The 17,631-nt window shown below is 39.1% G+C and overlaps 1 protein-coding gene across 3 annotated transcripts in view; it reads left to right on the top strand.

Moving 5' to 3' along the window:
- LOC121371377 overlaps positions 1–15,508 on the top strand; it is a 28,177-nt gene extending 12,669 nt beyond the window's left edge. For 2 of the 3 annotated variants that reach the window (XM_041497216.1, XM_041497217.1), the window contains 3 exons: positions 12,978–13,158; positions 13,535–13,728; positions 14,760–15,508. In XM_041497216.1, the coding sequence (XP_041353150.1) occupies positions 12,992–13,158; positions 13,535–13,728; positions 14,760–15,199 (801 nt within the window). In that variant the 5' untranslated portion in view covers positions 12,978–12,991 and the 3' untranslated portion in view covers positions 15,200–15,508. Of the gene's footprint in view, positions 1–1,803; positions 1,824–12,977; positions 13,159–13,534; positions 13,729–14,759 lie in introns of those variants that run through there. The other variant, XM_041497218.1, reaches the window with a different exon arrangement.
- The last annotated feature ends 2,123 nt before the right edge of the window (positions 15,509–17,631 follow it).

Here is a 17,631-nt window from a genome sequence, read left to right as displayed (position 1 = left end):
CATGTTTTTAGCACTACCTTATTCAGTGTCTGTAGAATTTTTTTGTAGTATCACCCATAGCTGACAGACATAACGCGTTAGCTTACAACACTGGATTGTGGTGGGCTGTAAACTGTCTGAGAAGATTGAATCCTAGGTGCCATACCGCATGACAGGGTAATGACATATGCTAGCTCTAAGTGTTTACATCCAGCGAAGGTGTTTTATGTAAACTATCTCTGGCTGGGTGTTTTGGCTTGCAAAGAAATAACATCTCTGGCTGAGGTAGCTAGAATTGATTGTGTACGCATCACGATGACCGGTCCGTTTGTGATAATCTGAGATGGACTGCAGACAATGGGGGGGGGGGGGGGGGGGGGGGGGGGGGGGGGAGAGCTGGAAGTGTTTAGTTCTTAGACATCTAGAATGTGGTAAAATGTGTGTGTTGTTAACTAGTTGCTGAATAATTGCCGGTTATGTAAATAGTTTAATAAGAAGTAATTGCAGAGTTCATTTAGTTCTACAGAAGAAACACGCAGTTAAGAAAATATTAACTGAACAGAGACAGAGAAACTAGTTAAACAGGAAAGCTGTTTTCCCTTATTTTAGTCTGAATAGTTACTATGTGTATTAGAGGAAAACAATAATATAATTAAATTAATTTGCCGGGGGTAGGACGTAGCCCAGTAGTAAAGTGCTGGCCTGGTGTACGGTCAGTCTAGGATCGATCCCTGTTAGTGTAATCATTGGACTATTTCTCGTTCCATCCAGTGCTTCACAACTGGTGTTACAGACCATGATATGTAGGCCTACTATCCTGTCTGTGGGATGATGCATATATTAAAGATCCCTTGGTGCTAATAAAAAAAATAGTTGCCCATAGTTTCCTCTCTAAAATATATTTGTGGTCATTAATCACATGTCTGACACCACATACCTGTAGTTGTGTTGAGTGTGTCATTAAATATAAAATTCCTTTCTTTCTTTCTTTTTTTAAACATGGCTCCCATATGCAACAACCTTAGTTAAAAATTATGATCTAGCTATGTCTATATTTTGAAGACAATTTGAATATTATATAAAAAATAAATTTAAGTTGCAATTTAAAATGAAAATGCGTGGCAATTGTTTACTGTAAAAAGGATGCCGGCGCAAAGATGATAAATGTTTTATGACCATACGCAATAAAATATTTTAATTTATTAGCATAGAGGGAAATTAGTTTATATTATTTCAAAGGCATCATCACAGGATTGTAACCTTTCTAGTCATTGTATATTTTATAGACATTATATAATATTTGAGATATAGTTGAACATGAATTAGTAGATACAGGTCAAGTATTTTCCTTTAAATCGGAGTCCGTTCATGGTAGTTCATATTATAACTAATTGGTTAGAAGAAGCGACCCCTTTTATATAAATGGCATAAAATAAATATGCATACTAATAATAAATATTGTTCATTGTAGTAATTGAAATGTATGCACATTCATATTTTCTGGGCTAAAATATCTAGATATTACTACATTAACTGGAATAATTGTAGCATTTCAGATGTTCCAATGATGAGATATATCTGGTCATTATAACAAAGTGGTTACTGCTATAGTGTGTTTAAATAAAATGTGTGTGTGTGTACATGTATATCATTCTCGGAGCGCATTAGACAAACATTATACTTAATCACGCACCAGATCAGTGCTGATGACGAATGCATTAAACTGTATTTAGATATGTTTTACACCTGGTACATTAAAGATTGTGATATGTACTTTCCTGTCAATGGGGAAATGCATATAAATGATACCTTGTCGCTGTTTTGTTGGAGCAGCCACTATGCCGGTAACAATTTTCCTTTTGCATTTTACAGACCAGTGTCGAAATACCTCACAGAGAGGACATATGATAACTATGGTTTAAACAACTTCCAGATCAGGTTGCCGGGGTCTGGATTGAAAATTAATGTTGTGGAAAGACACTGGCTCAGATTTCAAGATATCACTTGTCGGATTCGTTTCGAGTTGTGCTGTGTCATAGCCAGCTTTGTTTTGAAGATCCACATAGTCACGATCACAGGACACACACACCTTCCCACCTGCGTTATATTGAATTCTTAGGGGAACAAAAATAACAGTTAAAACTGATACACAACTATCCACAAGCACCAAACGCCTAGAGTTTGAGGATTTAAAAAAACATGGAACATGGAATAGGTGATTTTAACAATTCACTAGCCATATATATATGTAACAGGGTGCTCGGTACACGAAATGACAACAACCGGTTATGTAGCTTTGCACAGTTTATTGTAGATCACGGAGACGAAACCCATCTCTACAATAATAAATAACAATATATACTCTTCAAAAGAAGAAACGCAAAACCACATTGTCGTAACATTTGGAGAATTGATTTAATTATTGAATGGTGAGTCCGATAATTACCAAATGTTGCAGGATTGTTCACAATTCACTCTAGTCCATTGTGAGTAAGTGATAGGACACACCACCAAGGTCAAGGTCATCTGGAGTCAATACCGGGTGTGGCCTCCGCGTGTGTTGACAACTGTCTGGCACCGCCTGCCCTTTGAAGCAACCAGAGTACGGATGACGTCCCGGGGGATGGTGTCCCACTCGGCCTACAAGGCTGCTGCCAGCTCGGGCAGGGTCTGGGGCTGTGGTTGTCGCTGTCGGAGGCGTCGGTCCAACTCGTCCCATAGATGCTCAATTGGGTTCAAATCCGGTGATATCGATGGCCAAGGAAGGACATTAATGTTGTTGTTCTGTAGGAAAGCCGTTGTGAGACGTGCTGTGTGAGGCCTGGCGTTGTCATGTTGGAACACTGCGTTGGCGTTGGCCATAACTGGAACGATGTGTGGCCGGAGGATCTGGTCAATGTAGCCCTGTGCATTCAGGTTGCCCTGCACGTGGACCAGGTCAGTTCTGCCAGTGTGTGAGATGGCTGCCCACACCATGACACTACCCCCGCCGAATCTGTCCACTTCCTGCACGCAGTTTGCCGCATAACGTTCACCACGACGCCTATACACGTGACATCTTCCATCATGATGTGGGAGCAGAAATCGGGACTCGTCACTGAACCACACCTGTCTCCATCGCAGTTGAGGCCATTGTCGATGAATCTGGCACCACTGCAGTCGGAGTCGACGGTGTTGTGGTGTTTAAGATGACACCTCGAACTGGACGTCTGGCACGAATTCCTACCTCACGTAGGCGGTTCCGTACGGTCTGGTCGGATATCCTGCGCAAACCTGGTATTGCTGCGGCTGTGGAGGTGGCAGTAGTCAATCGTTCCCGAAGGTGGCGTACCCGGATGTAGCGGTCCTGCCCGGGGGTAGTGACCCGTGGTCGACCGGATCTAGGGAGGTCACGTGTTGATCCATGTTGCTGGTAACGGTCCCACAGTCTGGAGATGGTGCTTGGGGACACATGGAATGCCCTGGCAACGGCCGTTCTGGATTCGCCTGCGTCTAGTCGGCCGATGGCATTGTTTCTCTGCGGTTCACTGAGACGTGGCATGTCCTGGATTGTCAACTGTCGGCCAGATACAGAGGCCAGGCAAGCGAACACCCTGCACTTTTATACTGTCGGTGTTTATGTTGCACGTGCAGACAACGCACGTGCAGTGGTGACATGGTTTGCACGTGGCTGCGTTTTTGCGAATATTCACATTTTGGAACTTTATTGTACAGTAGCTGCGTTTTATCGAATGTAACCGTGGGAATGTGTTTGGGACATGCAATGACCTTATATTCACAAAGCATGAACCGGTAGGAAACATAAAATCGGAGTTATAACCCATTTGTACCCTTTTGCGTTTCTTTTTTTGAAGAGTATATAATAAATATACAGTATAATCATTATCATTCTGAAAATATACGTATTTACAACAATTCATTTCAAAATCATACTATTATTATATGTATTAAAAAAATACATTAAGGTAAAACATTATGCGAAATACATACAATTATTCATTTAAAACATTAATGACATACGACTATCTAAAACATTAATGACATACGACTATCTAAACTGTATATGCATATTTAAACTGTTACGAATTAATCTGGCCATAATTGACATATAAACATGATAATACAATGATATATAACATTCTGGTCAATAAAAATGACAAAATAGGTAAATGTACAATAATTATAGTAAAAACACTTTTACTACTAGCTGATACTATAAAATGAGATAATATTACCAAACCCGTGAGGTTTAAGATGTTCTGTTCAACCATATCCACCGTCACTTATAGACTACTGTAAACCTGAAGTTAAAATAACTTACTTTAAATATTAAGCAGAATACCCAACTTATAAATTTATCTTCAACATTGCTAATATCATTACTAATGTTACTGTTTATAACTTTAATTATATTTATTGCATTATATTTAGAACATATTAATATAGCATGTATTATATATTAAGTTAGACTAACCTTTACATAAATTCTTATATCAAGATGCAGAACACCAAAATATCACGAGCCCAAAAGAAACCACCATCCAGTATGACTCAATAAAGGCAGAATGGCTACCTTCTAACATCAGCTGATCATGTCATGGTCAGCAGCCCAATCAAAACTAAAGACACTGTCTTCACAGACAGCACATGAAAATAGTCCTTATAAGAAACAAAGAGATGTCACAGGTATTCACTGACCACACAAGTAAAACATGCAATTTGAAATTGACCACACAAGCCAAGTACAGAAAGAAATATACTGAAGAAAAAAAGTTATGGGACATGAAATACAAAACTAAGTTTACTATATTATAATTACAGAAAGTACATGTCTGCCACACATCCCCCCCCCCCCCCCCCCCCCCCCCCCAGTGAATGATGTCCCTATCATTGCAATATATAATTATGTATTAATTAAAACATTCAAAATTGCATCGCTCACTTTGCATTTATCAGTTAAAATATTTGTTTTCATGAGATGAGTTAAACATTCTACCTTTTGTTGCCACTCTGGTAAAGTGACTTGAGACATAATAAAATCTCCCGAGGACATCCAAGATGGCTTTTTGGATATCCGTGTCGTACGTCTGGGTGGTACTGGTGGTGTTCTTGATAACACACGAGGAGAAGTCTGGGTGGTACTGGTGGTGTTCTTGATAACACACGAGGAGAAGTCTGGGTGGTACTGGTGGTGTTCTTGATAACACACGAGGAGGAGTCTGGGTGGTACTGGTGGTGTTCTTGATAACACACGAGGAGGAGTCTGGGTGGTACTGGTGGTGTTCTTGATAACACACGAGGAGGAGTCTGGGTGGTACTGGTGGTGTTCTTGATAACACACGAGGAGGAGTCTGGGTGGTACTGGTGGTGTTCTTGATAACACACGAGGAGGAGTCTGGGTGGTACTGGTGGTGTTCTTGATAACACACGAGGAGGAGTCTGGGTGGTACTGGTGGTGTTCTTGATAACACACGAGGAGGAGTCTGGGTGGTACTGGTGGTGTTCTTGATAACACACGAGGAGGAGTCTGGGTGGTACTGGTGGTGTTCTTGATAACACACGAGGAGGAGTCTGGGTGGTACTGGTGGTGTTCTTGATAACACACGAGGAGGAGCCGTAGGTGGTGTACTGGCTTGTACTGTTGAAAGGTCAATTCCAACAACCTTTACTCCAGTCTCTTCATCTTGCGCACCAGAGAGATCCATCGATGCTTCATCATCACTAATCCCATCTGACTGTTCTGATATTTCTTCAAGCCCACCATCACCCTCTTCACTAACTTCATCTGTACTCAACATGGGGTCGTCGCCACCAAATACAGATATCTCTGTTTCCTCCATGGATTCGCTAACAGCATCGTTTGGAACACTGTCATCCACAGTTAAAGGTGAAGGCTGCTTGTCAGTATACATGAAGATATCTTCCTCCTCCTCCTCAGTTGACTTATCCTCATCAGAATCTCTGACAGAAACTGATGAAGGGATCATTACCGTTCGCTTTCTCGGTTTCACTAATGGAACCGATGGGACTACTGGTACTGTTTCTGGAACAGCTCCAATAGGAAGAAGGACATTTCGATGCAAGGTACGTTTCTTGCCAATTCCACCCTCTCTAGCAATAACAAAAACTGGTATATCAGAATTTGGCTGCTCTTTGATGACATGAACCTCTTCTTCCCATTTATCCGAAAGCTTGTGTTTACCTTCAAATGCCAATCTCTTAACCAGTACTCTATCACCTGTCTGTAATGTAGCTCCTCTAACTTTCTGGTCATATGCCTTCTTTTGTCTTTCTTTCGCCGATTGTGCTGAAGTAGAGGCCAGTTCATAAGATTTCTTCAATCTATCGTGAAGAGATTCAACATAAGATGTTAAATTATGTCTTGGAGTGCTACCTGAAAGACCAAATGCTACATCAATGGGCAGACGTGGTTCTCTGCCAAACATTAAAAAGAAAGGTGTTTGTTGTGTAGAATCATGACGAGTGCTATTGTAAGCGTGGACTAATGGTGCAACATGAGATTTCCAATCCTTCTTCTGGTCAGCATCAAGTGTTCCAAGCATATACAAAAGTGTACGATTAAATCTCTCCATCATACCATTCCCCATGGGTGGTAGGGAATAGTCCTGGATTTCTGTATTCCTGCTATCTCACAAAGATCCTTCATCAACTTACTTTCAAAATTCGCTCCTTGGTCCCTATGGATCCTCTTTGGAAAACCATAGTGTACCACGAAATTGTGAAAGAAAACGTCAGCTGTTGTCCTGGCAGTTTGGTTACAAGTTGGAAAAGCTTGCGCGTAACGTGTAAAATGGTCTGTTAGAACCAAAATGTTTTGGTATCCACCTTTGGATGTCTCTAACGTGAGATAATCCATACAGACTAGTTCTAGCGGTTGACTTGTGGTGATGTTAACCAAGGGAGCTCAGATATTAGTTGCAACTTTCCACCTGACACAACGATCACAACCCTTTATCCACTCATCCACTGCCTTAGTCATTCCTGGCCAAAAGAATCCATCCCTTACCAAAGATAAGGTTTTATCTCTACCTAGATGTCCAGAATCATTATGTAACATCTGTAGTACCTTTGACACAAAAGACAGTGGCAAAACCAACTGTTCACAAAACTGTTCATCTACCTTTACATCACGATACAAGACCCCATTCTTCAATTTTAAAGTATGAAAAATCTTGAACATGGAATGGTTAGTAGGAGTTGGTTTCAAGGTATTCCATCTAGGTTTCCTCCCCTCTCTCACTATCTGTATCCAGGGACGTAATTCCTGATCCACCGACTGAGCATGCCACCAGTCTCTCATAGTAAAACCATCAATATGAAAACTGGAAATGTCAACCTGTGTTGAATCAAGCACATCAGCTGAACAACAAAGAGTCTCAACAAAAGGTTGAACATTTTGAAGGTTACAAATAGCTTTGACACACTCATTTGTCACCTGTTTTCTGATCTCTGTCTGTATTTCAGCTTTCAACTCTTTCCGGGTCTGTAGATAATATCAAGCCATCTATGTCCTGTTACATCAAGTTTTGCCGATGTCAAAATGTACGTGAGAGGATTGTTATCAGTGTATACAGTGAAAGTATGACCATATAAATAGTCGTGGAACTTCTCACTTACTGCCCACTTCAAAGCAAGAAATTCTAGCTTGTGCACAGCATAATTCTTTTCAGATTTACTTAATGCACGGCTAGCATAACTGATGACTCGTTTAGACCCACCTTGGACTTGATATAACACGGCACCGAGACCTTCTCCACTGGCGTCTGTATGCAACTCGAAAGGCAAGCTATAATCAGCATATGCCAAAATCAGTGGCGTCGTCAAATGGTGCTTCAACTCTTTAAATGCTTGTTCCTGAGATGGTCCCCATTCCCATATCTTGGAACTACTGGTTTTCTTTCTGGTATGTTTCGACAACTTTGGTGCTGGCATGAGTTCTGTTAGTGGCTTGGCAATCTTGGAGAAATTCTTGATAAATGTTATCCGATAAATCCCAAAAATTGACGGACTTCTTCAGCAATGGATGGAGTTGGCCAATTAATAACCTTCTCAATCTGTTCTGGATCTGTCTCTATACCCTTCTCACTAACTATGTGTCCAACATACTTCACCTTATTCCTAAAGAAATCACATTTCTGTGGTGCCAACTTCATCTTACATTATCGAATGCAAGCAAACACTCGTTCTAACCTTTCTAGATGTTGTTCATATGATGATGAGAATATGATCAAATCATCCAGATAGATCAACCAAATATTTAGATGAAGATCACCCAAACACTGTTCCATTAATCTCTGGAAAGTTGCAGGAGCATTCGTTAAGCCAACAGGTAAACGGTTAAACTCGTAGAAACCTAATGGACCCACTGTAAATGCAGTTCTTTCTTTGTGATCTTCTTCAACTTCCACCTGATAATAGCCACTTTTTAAATCTAAAACTGAAAAATAAGAAGAACCAGACCATAAATCTAGAATCTCATCTATGCGGGGCAAAGCATAAGAATCTTTCTTGATCTTCTGATTTAACTGGCGGAAATCAACACACATACATAGTTTTCCAGTTCTCTTTCTGCATAAAACAATATTCGACGACCATGGGCTGTGTGATTTCCTAATCACTCCACTTGTCAACAACTGCTGTAAATGTGTCTTCACTTCATCAAACATTGATGGTGGAATGCGACGATGGCGTTGTTTGAATGGGATCTCATCAATCAATTCAATCTTATGTTTCACTAAATCAACGAGACCAATATCCTCATCATTCTTTGAGAAAATATCTCGATACTTGTTGAAGAGTTCAACACCTTTTTCCAACTGTTCTGGATCCAGATCAGTAGAGGACAACTCAATACTTATAAGTATGGAATCTGCTTCCTCTACCGTTTCTACTAAAGATGCATCTTCTACTGTTACGGGTTGAATCTAGCAAATAACAGCACTAGGGGACACAACAACAGTTCTAGTAGTGATATTTGATAAACAAACTTGTATATCCCCAGTATCCCGATACTTATACGAAATCAACCCAGGGACAATGTCAGTATCATCTGGTATTGCTGCATCTGTGGTTTGCTGTAACATGGCACAACTAGCAGGATAATCTACCTCCGTATCCAAATAAGCTTTAACAACAACTTCTGAATTAGCTGGAATAATAATATTCTCTCGCTCTGCACTCTTCACCACAGCTAGTCGCCATTTCTGTCTTGACAAATATCTATCTCTCAATACCATGACTCGAAATGCTAAGTACCATGGTACATGCATATCGACATTCTGCAAAAATCTTTCACCATGCTTTTTCTTGCAATCCTGTAAAAAATATGAAAGTATATTAGTATCTAAGATAATAGTAATCTTGTCAGCATACCGACTATGCGGAACTACTAAACATCAAACAGTGTTTTGAGTCTACTCCAGAAACACCTTTCACAGAAATATCAACACCAACATACCCTAAATAAGGCAAAGACAACCCATCAGCACATTCAATATCCAGAATATGTGCTAATGGTTGAATAGAAACTTCTGGAAAATACTTCTTGCAAAATGACTCACTAACAGTTGATACTGTAGACCCTGTATCCAATAAAGCATGACAAACAACACCTTCAACAACAATGTCTACTTCATTAGATGAACCCAACAAACCACTTGGTACATCATCAATTGTATCATGAGATCTTTTGTTACAAACACCTACGGAGGACCTCTTCCCATAGGCCGATTCAAGTTTAAACCACGCCGTCTGTGATCTAAACGAATCCAACAGCAATGTGTCCAAGCTGACCACATCGATAACAAGTTGGTACGTAATCTTCACTTTCCCGACTGTTACCTCTACCTTGTCCTCTTGGAGTATAATCATGGTTGGGCATAGTTCGACCACCAGATGCAGGGGATGTCCTGGAGTTTGGCATGAAAGGTTGACGATTATCCCTAAACGATGTTTGATGCTGTGGAGCTAAACAAGACTGTTCCTCCTTTCTCTTCAGATCTGATACTTCGGAAGAAAGCGATCTGAACATATCTTTGATCTGTTGCAATTCAGATGTCTCTGTACTTACTGAAGCTTGTTTTACAGGATGTGGTGTTTTTTATCTTTGCTTTCCAGATTGTTGCATTTGATAATTTTCCATGACCCTCAAGGCAACTCTCAATTCATCAAAATCTCCAATGCTATCATACTTGTGACCAGAAATATCACGAAGTTCTTTTCGTAGTCCCTTCCAGAAAACGGATCGAAGCATCTCATTAGTATCTGAATGATGAACATCTCCTTGTCTGACAGCTTTTGTAAGAAGATCCTCAATTCTACACCCCCATGAAGAAACATCTTCATTTTCTTCTTGTTGTTCTTATTGTTGTTGGTATGGGCGTTTAAATACTTGAAATGCATGCTGTAACTGTGACGATGTAGATATAGCATGTTACTGCCGTTTCCAGACCTAGTTCAAGTGGATTATTATTATATACTGATTGCGTTGTTGATATTATTCGATGACAAACGTCACAATCAAATTTATTAAACGAAATTTCAGCCGAGAGAAAGATGGAAAAAAAAAACCAAAACACGATCGAGCGATAAGGAGAGGGGTGGAGGTGGTTTTGTGTTTCTCACTAGCCCGAACTTAAAAACCACTAGCCACGGGCTAGAAATATTTTATTAGTCAGAAACATCTTACAATGCAACACAAAAAAAAAACCAGTAGAGAGAGATATCTACAACGACAGTCCTAAAAAAAAAAATATATACATATAGCTGTAATACAAACAGCCCCTGTACCGAAGTTCTTTTTGGAAATCACTCCAGCACACATTTATTTAACAAAGCTCGTAAACGACATGTAATCCGCGATCGTTGGTCAAATCGGCGGTAAACGTATACAGGTAATAATGGTACAATTAGTGGAGGAAAAGGTAAATGAGTGATAGAGAGAATACATCTGCAACAACAACAGCTCCAGATAAAACCTGTACCCATGTTCCTTTTAGAAATCACGCCAACACACATTTATGTAACAAAGTTCTTAAACGAAATGTAACCCGCGATCGTTGGGATCGTTGGTCAAATCGGCGGTAAACAGATACAGGTAATATTGGTGCAATTAATGGAGGAAAAGGTAAATGGGTGCTAGAGAGAATACATCTGCAACAACAACAGTTCCAGATAAAACCTGTACCCATGTTCCTTTTGGAAATCACGTCAAGACACATTTATTTAACAAAGCAGCTCACAGACGAAAGGACCAACGATTAGCGATAGTTCGGATCGTTGGTAGATTCGGCGATGAACATACAATGAAACATAGTTTTGTAGGCACATTTTATTATTATTATTATTTTTGACAAATTTAACGATTGAATGAATGAATGAATGTTTAACGACGCCCCAGCACAAAAAATACACATCGGCTATTGGGCATCACAAAAGTAAGTATATGAAAACATTATTTATATATTTACGTAAAACCACTGTGTAAGAAGCTGTGGGGGAAAAGTACAATATAATACATAAATCAAGGTAAGAATATTTTAAAACTTTGTATAGAAGTGTTTTAAAAACTTTACAATTAATTCTGGATGGAGTTTAAAAGATTCTAAAACATTTCTGTTGCCAAATATATCATTTCTTGTCGGCTTGAGATGATCACACTCCACCAAAATGTGGCGCACAGTCAGTGTATACTGCCAATGTTCACACTGAGGAGGGGGGAGGGGGTCCTTCTTTAAAATACATGAATGCGTCAAATATGTGTCGCCGAAGCGGACACGGCACAAGACTACTTCATCCTTCCTGCACCTCCTGTAGGATGACTGCCACTCTCCCAGGACTGGCGTGACAGAATGAAGCTTGTTTGTTTGCAACCGCACCGTCCCATATATGTAATGTCGTATTTTATTGGCCAAACAAAAAAATTAATAAAATTAAAAAAATATTTATAACCCAGTGAACAGATTCGACATCACAGGCCCGTGGAAAATGAGGTGGGGGGGGGGGGGGGGGGAAGGTACAGCCCGCCCCGCTTGTACTCAAGGACGAAAACGAATACAGGTAAAAATATGACTTGTAACCCGTCTCCACACTATGGACGCTGAAATACCCCGCTAGTAGTTGTGCACCCTCCCCCAGATATTGTTCTAAGGACCTGGAAACTTGCTCCCCTCCAACAAATCAGACAACATCCATAACTGCCCGTGACAATCGTCACGTAGGCAAAAGCAAACATTATTATTTTAAAATATTTATATATTTTTTTAATTTCCCGTCTAACTCGCAGTATCCCCCCCCCCCCCCCCCCCCATCCTTTTATAAACATTTTTATTTGATTGTTTTCACTTTCTTTTTTCATTATTATTTATTTTATTTTTTTAAATACAGTAAACGTAAAAACAGATTCGGCCTCCCCTCACAAATGAAATGAACTTTCCGCTGATGTGCCAAATATCACATGCACAAAACCAAGTTATTCTTTCTTTTCCCACTTTTTCTCTCGATTTCACTTCTTTTGTTAGTAAACAGAAGAACTCTCCCCTCTCCATACACTCCTTTTTATTGTTTGCTTATTGTAATCGTTTCCCATTAAACGATTTACAAGGGTTAATGGTCAATAAAAATTAATTATTTAGTTATTATTTTCAGTGTAGTGAGAATGCCTTGTAAACACGTATATCGCGATTTCGAAAACAAAACCCACGTGAAATAATACATAATTTTTTTTCTTAATTCATAACGTAGTGTAACTAACAACAACCGTAGTGGCAATTGACAACAAGAAAAAGTTCAGAGGCTCAAATCAAGTAGCTCGTGCACGTTTGCAGTGACCGCCGATCAACCGTCTAACAGGAATTTTTCAATTTTTTCCCCGACTAGTCTAGACGCCGTCTAGCTTTATCGTCGTCTAGACGCAATTATGGTTGGTTCGCGTACTGTATATATATATATATATATGATGATTTTGTTGTGTTTCCTAGGATAAACAATAAACATGAGTGCTGAAGACTACAAGAGAAAGCTTTCAGAGTATTTTTTTCATAGCTGTGCTGGGATGAGTCTAGCACTGGCTAAACAGACTGGTCTGCTGGACGTCTTTTACGCTGCCGATCATCCTTTGACGATATCGGAGATAGCCGAGCGTAACAACTCTAAAGATCGGTAAGAGTTATTAAAAGTCAGTTATGGTTGCCAATGACTAAATTAATTAGTTATAATTTGCTGATAAAGCTACCTCCCCCCCCCCCCCCCCCCCCCCGAAATATCCGCACTTTTGTATTTATTGCATAGGCACACAAAGCACGAAAATATTGTTAAATTGGGTTATAATGGCTGTATCAAAGTTTCATAATGGCAGCTTTAGAGAACGTGATAAAACATTTTATTCGTTTATATTCTATAATTCAGTTATCTTCTAGTATATATATATTTTTTAATAAAATACATTATGTAAAGTGATTTTAGATTTCCATATTTTCAGGAGACCGTTATGTGCAGTGATCTCTCATTTGTATTTTGCATTTTACTATCGTTTCAGGTATATCGAGGAGTTGCTTGGATCTCTAGTCTCGGCTGGGGTGGTTGAAATATCGGACGATTCTACTCAATTCCACGTACCCGAGGTACATAAGACGTATCTTCGAAAGTATGGCATATTGTGTTCATACACCATTTCCTTCGCAGAAAGATTTAATACAGTCAAAGAGTGTTTTAAAAAAGACGGAGCGTATGGTAATTTATATAAATTTCTTGATTATCATCTGAAAACACGTTTAAAAGAAATTTAAATGTCTTTGCCCATAGAAATCTATTTACGGCAATTGCATTTGCACAGTTAACTTGTACATAGTAGATATCGATTTCGGTAAAGTTAATTTCATTGAACGGTGTGGCTTTAACATCAAGGTCATCACCTTGAAGCAGCGATTCGGATTTCTTTAAATCGATCAGTGCTATCCTATCTATATTTTTATATTTTAGGTATTCAGTATTCAGAGTTTCCGTCCTTTTGTCAGGTACTCAGCGACTATAAAGCTAAGGAGGTTGACAGTATAATTTTAAAAAAACTCCTGCCCGCTGTTCCTGGACTGATGGAGAAACTTCGTAGAATTTAGTTTAAAACAGTTTTATTATTTTAAATAACAGTTATATAAAATGCAGTGCGAATCGATGATGTTTTAACAGTATTTGAAAGTAAGGTTTAAAAATACCCTTATTGCATTATAAATATCCACCTATGTTTTAAAGGAAGGAAGGAAATATTTTATTTAACGACGCACTCATCACATTTTATTTATGGTTAAATATGGTGTTAGACATATGGTTAAGGACCACACAGATATTGAGGGAGGAAACCCGCTATCGCCACTTCATGGGCTACTCTTTTGGATTAGCAGCAAATGATCTTTTATATGCACCATCCCACAGACGGGGTAGTACGTACCACGGCCTTTGATATACCAGTGATAATGCACTGACTGGAACGAAAAATAAAGAAACATACACGTGTTTTTAGCCCGAAGGAAAACAAAACTAATCATAATTTCAAACAAAACTCTAAATATTTTCAGATAATAAACATCTTTTATGTTACTTCCATGATAATAATGTTCAAAATTTCAAATTGTGTTCCAACAATCTTCACACCTATACAAACCACATCAACGTGGGAATTGGTGGATCCATATGACATATATTTATGGAAACTTTGTTTATCACACCTTTCAAAAATCATTTTTTTATTTTTTATTATAAAAGTTTAGATATTGACATGCTGTCCTCCTTGAACCTGAAGAATATCGAATTTAAAGTGCTCGACATCATGGACCTGCCAACATCTTTCTCCGAAAAATACGACTGGTGTTTTGTTCAGGATGTTGTAAATAGTCTACCAATTCCAGAAAAAGGTTTATCAGAAATGTACAGATGTCTTAAACCTGGCCACGTGCTCTGTTTAATTGAGGGTGCATTGCCGGGAAATATGGCACAACATGTGAACGACCTGCACGCTTGTCTCTACTACACTGCCAGCACATTCGTATGTCTTCCATCAAGTTTCCAGCAGGCAGACTCGGCGGCTCTAGGAGCGATGTGTCAGGCCGATGATATCCGAATGGCGCTTTACAAGAGTGGTTTCAAGATAATTATCGAGACAGCCAGTGAGAGGGACAAGTTCTCGGCGCTCTTTGTGTGTCAGAAATAACCTAGAGTATTAGAACACAGACAGTTTCATTCTCCTCTTCTCCTGGGTGCTTCTGAGTCTATAAAATAACAGTTGTTAGTATCGTTTAGTCTCATGTCGGGTAAAGGCGACAAAAGTTGACAAATAATAGTCGACAAAGTGCTTGGATAGGTTTAATTCACAAACATTAGTAGACTAGTGTAGCACCTTCTCGTATTCAATTATTCAACTGAACTTTTTATTCTGGATTAACTATGAAATGTGGGGAAAGTTGGGTGATAAAACTTTAACATTATTTTACAAAACATTATTAAATAATATTTCATGCAATAAAATTGTTTGTATTTTTTTTTTATTTATATAATTGCACATGTATATCGTACATTAACAGAGTTCTAATACAACATTAAAATCTATGATATCTTGGACTTGTATATGAAGGCCACCTGTCTATGACAACCACCTTTGCTTGGTCATTTGAGCTTCACAAAAGTGAAAGGAGTTTCAGAAAATTCGTATTCTGTTCTTGCTCTTTGGGTGCTTTTTAATTTCAACAGAAAATGATACATAGAGGTTAATTCATCAGGGAATTCACTTTACCGTACAACATGAAGTCAGTTAGATGTCACAGATGTCATACTGGCACGGATCCATAGAAATATACTGAGCGCGAATAACCTTTGAATTCCCAAGTGCCTCAGGGGCGAGACGTAGCCCAGTGGTAAAGCGCTCGCTTGATGCGCGGTCGCTTTGGGATCTATCCCCGTCAGTGGTCCCATTGGGCTATTTCTCGCTCCAGCCAGTGCACCACGACTGGTACATAAAAGGCCGTGGTATGTGCTATCCTGTCTATGGGATGGTTCATATAAAAGATCCCTTGCTGCCAATCGAAAAGAGTAGCCCATGAAGTAGCGACAGCGGTTTCCTCCTTCAATATATGTGGTCCATGACCATATGTCTGACGCCATATAACCGTAAATAAAATGTGTTGAGTGCGTCGTTAAATAAAACATTTCCTTCCTTCCCAAATGCCTCTGGATGTAATTGATTTTAGCGGAGAATGCGATTAATATCTAGGTCGGCTACATGCTTCTGATATGAATTCAATTCTTAAAGTTTCTTTTGTTTAACGACACCACTAGTACACATTGATTTATTAATCATCGGCTATTGTATGTCGAACATTTGGTAATTTCGACATATAGTCTTAGAGAGAAAACCCGCTACATGTTTTATTAGTAGCAAAGGATCTTTTATATGCACCATCCCACAGACAGGATAGCACATTCCACAGCGTTTGATATACCAGTCGTGATGCACTGGCTGGAACAGTTACAATGCACATGGGCGGATCCAGGAAATATTTTTAGGGGGGGGGCCAAAAAAGAAGGGCACATTGACTCGTCAAAAGGGCACCTTACTACAAGTTTTGATATTTACAATTAATATGAATTCCTACAGTTCTACGTCATAATATACTAGCAATAATGAAGTAAATTGGCGTCACTCGCGTTAGAACCTCAATGGGGCCCCATTGAGACTCAATAACACAGACACATATCTGCAAGCTTGCGCATGTACACGAAAATCTTGATTTCATTTATCTACAATATAATTATTGTTTACTTAAAAAAAAAAAAATTCTACAAACAAAAAGGGCACTTGGACATTTTGAGGGCACTTGAACAATTTTTTGGGGGGGAAGCGTCCCCCTGGTCCCCCCCCCCCCCCACTTGGATCCGCCCATGATGCATGCTATTGCACTTTGCAATACTGTAGATGCCAATTTGGATAATACTTCGTCTGTCCTGCTTTTTATTTTTTGTGAAAATTTTCAATTAAGATCCATGTGTGAGTGGATATAGATGCATAGAAATTCAAGAGTTATGAGGTTAATACATCGTCAAACGTTCTTCCACTCTTTACACTATTAACTTCAAATTTACACAATTCTCTGAATGACAATACGGAATTGTAATTAAAAACAGGCTCACAATTGACACACATAATTAACAGAAGCGGTCTTTGTCTCGCTAAAATACTCCTTAACTAGAGTGAACCCTGCATCTTTAATCAACTGACGAGCTTTCTCTACACCTCAATATGAACTAAAAGCATCAGAACCTTGTCTTTGGAAACTCCCGGGAATACACTCTGTTGTAACTTTATCCAAGTGTGTTACAGGTTTGTAGATTAACTAAACTTAGTGTCTTGTTTCCATGGGTTGAATCTAGGGTCTGCGACTTTAAACAATACTTCATGTAGTAAACTTGTTTTTATTTTTCTTAATGATATAATTGCCCATGTATATCGTTCTAGTACAACATTACAATCCTAGATATTTTGGACTTGTATATGAAGGTCACCTGTCTATAACAACCACTTTTGCATGGTCATTTGAGCTCAAGTTGTTCTAAATTTTATTCTTGCTTCCATCGAGAATTTATAGTCTA

Source organism: Gigantopelta aegis, chromosome 4 (assembly GCF_016097555.1).
Source record: "Gigantopelta aegis isolate Gae_Host chromosome 4, Gae_host_genome, whole genome shotgun sequence".
In the NCBI taxonomy this organism is placed as follows: Eukaryota; Metazoa; Mollusca; class Gastropoda; order Neomphalida; family Peltospiridae; genus Gigantopelta; species Gigantopelta aegis.
Note: the sequence above shows the minus strand (reverse complement) of the source record. Positions and strands in the feature narration are given on the sequence as shown.